This window comes from Parasteatoda tepidariorum, chromosome 6, assembly GCF_043381705.1.
Source record: "Parasteatoda tepidariorum isolate YZ-2023 chromosome 6, CAS_Ptep_4.0, whole genome shotgun sequence".
NCBI lineage: Eukaryota > Metazoa > Arthropoda > Arachnida > Araneae > Theridiidae > Parasteatoda > Parasteatoda tepidariorum.
The window spans coordinates 381,642-386,964 of NC_092209.1; the positions used below are offsets into that span (position 1 = coordinate 381,642).

Genomic DNA, 5,323 nt, shown 5'->3' on the forward strand with positions numbered 1-5,323 from the left:
ACGACAAAGTTGCCATTATCAGTTTGGCACAGAAGACTTGGGCATCAGGGAGTACAATATGTGAAACAGTACTTGCGCCAAAATGGTATAGACTTCACTGATGATGGACTCTTTTGTGAACCTTGCAGGTATGGTAAACAGTGCCGACGGACTTTCAAATCAAAACGATTTAAAACGAAGGAGTCAGGTGAAATCATACATGCAGATTTACTCGAATCACCAATTTTGTCAAGAGGTGGAAAGAAGTACATGCTAGTGATCAAAGATGCAAGTTTGTTCAAGATGAGTTTGCTAAAGAATATTTTGAACTAGGCTACGTCAGAAGTGATGAGCAGCGAGCAGACATTCTGACGAAGGCACTTCCAGCACCTCAGTTTCATGCCCAAAAGATATTACTCGGTGTGACTGCAGTTCTTTGAGTGACAATATTGACTACTGACTGTTTTCATGCTCGAAGGAGGCTGGTAGCAGAGCGTGGTTTGCGAAGTATTATTAAAAAATTTATTAATAATCAGCAAAAATGATACTATTTCACGTAATTTGGATGATTCTTTATTATTATTTTCCGAATTATATAGATACAGAAATATATACTATTCTATAAAGAAGAAGAATATTCTATAAATATTACAGTTCTGTAAATTCTGAATTCACTTTATTTATTGGAATGACGAAAGCAATGTTGACTTTACATTAATTTGTTATGAATTGAAGACAGAAAAAAGTATTTTACCGTAATACACTCATCTGTAACAGCAAGTGATCATGAAATTGGAAATTATATTGTTGGTAATAGAAAGGTAAAACCTATTGTGAAATTATTCTTCAAATGCTTGGCGTGTTCTGCTTCAATGTTTGGCATGTTTTGGTTAGTTTTTTCAAGAAGTTCTACCTTTTCCTTAGGGGAATTATGGTTCTTATTTGCTGCTAAGAAAATGGCATCCGTCATTGCCAATGGTTATGTGGGAACTAATCCCCAAAATTTTCAGTCTCCCGCTAGAGAGCGTAGAGCGTTGCGATCGCGAATTGCGAAAACTGTTTACTAAAAATAAAGGTAAAAGCAAATTTTATTCAAATTGCACGTTTTTAATAATTATTCGTATTTAGTATGCAATTTTAGGTTAGCACAATTAAATATAATTTTTGAAGGTTTCATTGCTGACAGTTGTCATTTGAAAACTATTAGATTGTTTATTATTACAAAGTTTGCGAATTCACATTAATTTTATTTCGTTGATTTAAAAAATAGATTTTTTTTTAAATTTTATCATTATTATATTTCTTATTTAATTTATTTCATTTTATTGCTTTTTTTATTATTTAAAATAAATATGTGAATTTTCGATTTAGCAAATTTGCGACCACTGTCAACTTTTACATTTCTTTTTGTTTGAAAGAGAATATTTGCAAAAATATGCCGCCTAAACGAATCGCTCTCAGTTGATCAACATCTCAAGCACGCGAAAAAGGAACTACCCGTGTTTCAGAAGCATCGGAGCAACGGAAAAAAGGCTTGAAACTAACCGAGAGCACAATGCTTTAGCCCGTTCCTCAGAAACGTCTGAGCAGCAGGAAAGAAGACTGTTAACAAATCAACTACGCACTACCCAAGCCCGTTTTTTGGAAGCATCAGAGCAACGGGAAAGAAGACTGTTAACAAATCAACTACGCACTACTCAAGCCCGTTCGTCGAAAACATCAGAGCAACGGTATGCAAGAATGAAAATCAATCAAGAACGCACTTCGCTATTCAGACGCTGCCAATATTCTGATTTGAATCTCAATGCATTTCACTATGATCAGACAACTAACTATACTCTTTCACCCAAGCGTCATCATCGGAAAAAAGGATCAATTGTGTATGTTTTGTAGTGCTCTCAAATTTAAGAATGAAACAGCTGGAATTTGCTGTTCTGGAGGCAAAGTGAAACTACCAGATTTATCGTCGCCAGCTGAGCCATTATCAACGTTGTTATCGGGTCAAGCAAATCAATAGAAACTTTTCTTGGTGAATACATTCAGTTTGGTCAGTACATTCGTGTTTCCAAATGACTTCATTCGGTGCTTCAAGTATCGGTGTGCATATGGGCTACCAGAGTTATTTATTACATTCACATGCAATCTGGCTTGAGCTAAAATTAAAGAGCTTTAGAAACTTAGGCAAACGTCATCGGATCTTCATGATGCATTACCGCACGTGAATTGAAACAAATATTAAGCTCTATACTTGGTTTTATTGCGAAAAGTCATGTTTTTGGAGGGACACGGTGTTTGATGTATTCTATTGCATGGCAGAAAAAGAGAATTGCCACATGATTTGGTTCATTGAAAAAATCACACCATGACAAATTCGTTAGCTCATATCAGCAGAAATATTCATGCCACCATTGATCCAGACTTTTTTCAGATCATCATCCAAAATATGTTTCATGGTCGGTGTGCATCACCATACATGTCTGTTTGAAAATGCACTAACGATATCCTAGAGAATTAACTGTTGAGACTATCACTGGCTTTTTCACCATTAAATAAAATTCTCATTTCAAATCATAATCACAAATCTCATTTACACACTTAAATACAAAATTTAAATTCAAACTGAAAGCGTTGCAACGCACACGAGGTACAGCTAGTTAGAAATAAAACTCTATGCTGTCATTTTTTTTTTCATACCCCGGCAGCAACTAATTTACAGGAGGGCACTCGAGGTTGGGGCCCAACACCAAATTACATAATAAAAAGAAATATTTTTTTATTTTTTCCAAGCAGTTTGGCCCTTAATTTAATGATAGGGCACCCACATTTTTATTTCACTTTTTCGTATTATGATGCCAACTTTCATGTCAGTATTTTCAAAATGTGAAATACATTTAATGTAAGCTATTTTCATTTCATAAAATTATTATTTCCTCAAGCAAACTTGATGAGCAGTGTTTTTTAATGTAAATAATAAATCCTACAAATTATTTTTTAGAATTCCATGGATGCTTTGCTAGATACTAGAGTACGAATATCTTGCATCCTACATATTTTTCATCGTTCTCACCAGCAACTCTTACTCAAGCAATTAAATTTTAGTATTTATTTTCATGGTTCAGCTAAATTAAATTTTAAATTTTAAAGGTAGTTTTACAATATGTCTAAAAAAATTTCTAAAAAAATACGAGTGTGATTAAAAACCATGCAGTTTATCCGAAACTTTTTGCAATTCGGGCCTCTGAAGGAATTTTTCTCCCGACGTATCCCATCAGACACTGAGAATATCCTTTCTTTTATATTAAAAACACCTGACGCATTTACTTGTTCTAAATGAAGAAACAAAATATTTTACTTTTGTTGTCGTCTGTGTCCATTTCCCTTCCGCTAATCAGGTCATCCAAGATGAAGTTTAAATCGACGGATTCTTGAAAGTCAGACAGTTGCTTTTTTTTCTTCCGTAAATCTAAAAATTTCATTCTCACCATTACATTTACAATATAAAGACATTTATGTTAGTTGATTCGATACACAGAAAGGGTTAACGATGGATGGTATCAAAAAAGTCTTTTGAAATCTGTTTATGCGTGCATTTTTGTGTTTTTTAAAAATGTGCTCGTGCAGGAAATGATTTGCTTAACATGATGAATGTGCCTTGCAACACAAAAACAATAAAAAAGGCAATGAAAATAATGTTATGAGTTTATAAATGTGAGTATAATTTTGTTTTTTTCTCCTTTGTTATGAGTCTAAATGTTTCGGACCAACCCTAAATAAACAGTTTAATTGGAAAATTAGCAAGAAAGTTGAATAATTCTAACGTAATTTTGAGAGAAAATAGCACCGTATGTATTCTTTATGGAAGACTCAATTCGGTAACATTTTTTGCCGACATGGCGATAATCATGGCGACTATTTTTGTGACAAAGAGATAGTTCTGGAAGTTTCGAGTATCAAAGCTATGGCCCCAATATTTAAGGAGTTTTGTGAAAATCGTCTAGAATATTGTCCGAAATTCCGGGATTCCGTCACTTAACTTATGCAAATAGGAGTGTATTTCGAAAGAGTATTAGTCTGAGACTGCATAATGTTCTGATCAGCAACCCTCTAGTGATTTCACGGAATCGTCGGAGGCTTTGAAGCGTATGTTTTGATGTATTGTGCTCTTAAATGAACTGTAATTAAGTGCTAGAAATAGCTTTTCTTCTGGAAGATTCTGCTAATAAATTTTTAAAATTTTAATGCTTGTGTCATTCATCTTCTACCAAAACGAACCCCTGTGCTTGGTACTATAAGAAAAAAAACTAGAAGTTTAAGATTTAAATCTATTGAAATTAAGATGAACAAAAAGTTTAATGTATAAACGAAATTTATATACTTTAAAGATAACAAGAAATAAATTTGAAAAGTTGTCTTGTTTTTTTTTCTTCAAGTTTTATATTTTATCGTCGGTTTTATTCCGGACACAACTCGAAATGCGTATTTAAGAAAATGGATGCAATTTTTCAATTTTTTTTTTATGAACATTTTTATTTTTTTTAAAGAATAAACAAATTAATTCATATACATTTGTAATGTTACATCGTCTATTTGCATAAATCAAGCAGTACATTTTGAGTCTTTTTTTCCAAGACATTAAAAGTCAACAGTTATTTTTGCAAGGTTCACACGGGTCCTTTATAATAGTGGTAGTACAGTTGGAACTTTTTGAAAAGTATAAACTATTAATTGTGCTTTGTTTACAAATTTTGCGATAATTGGGTACTTGCACTTCAAGAAGAAGATCCCATATACCCACACATGTGACGTATAGCGTCAGCGACAGCTGATCGTTTGTAAGTAAAATGGCGTGTTTAAGTTAAGCTTCTCCACATAATTCAAAATGTTAATTAAATGCTGGTCCGTATCGCTTATTGAATTTGTTGAAATATAATTCCTTCTCGCCTACATCTTTTTCTTAATTTAGATTTATTATTTTTTATGTATTTTATTGTAACCGTGATATATATTTATTTATTTTGTGTACCTGGTAACTTTGATTCATAATTAGTTTGCTTATGCTCTACATGGCTTCGTGCCTGTCTTTGTGTTGAGTTAGAAATATAAAGTGAAAGAATTGAAATCTTTGTGAAAGAATATAGTATATGTGTCACTTAAAGGAATTGATGCTTGACAGGCTCGGCTTACAAGAAATTAAATGGAAAGAACAGTTGCTAACGTAAACTAGGGTTCCTCTATACTGGTTCTATTTTATATTTATTATTTCCCTCTCTCTCTCTCTCTCTCTCTCTCTCTCTCTCTCTCTATATATATATACTACCATCTCGTCTTTTACCGTTAGCCAGCT

At 33.1% G+C, this 5,323-nt stretch overlaps 1 protein-coding gene across 1 annotated transcript in view; it reads right to left on the reverse strand.

Annotated features, from left to right (window-relative positions):
* LOC107442993 (uncharacterized) overlaps positions 1 to 5,323 on the reverse strand; it is a gene marked incomplete in the record, with an annotated part of 108,149 nt that overhangs the window by 60,864 nt on the left and 41,962 nt on the right. Inside the window, 1 exon segment of the mRNA XM_043054556.2 lies at positions 3,332 to 3,442. Coding sequence (XP_042910490.2) covers positions 3,332 to 3,442 — 111 coding nt within the window.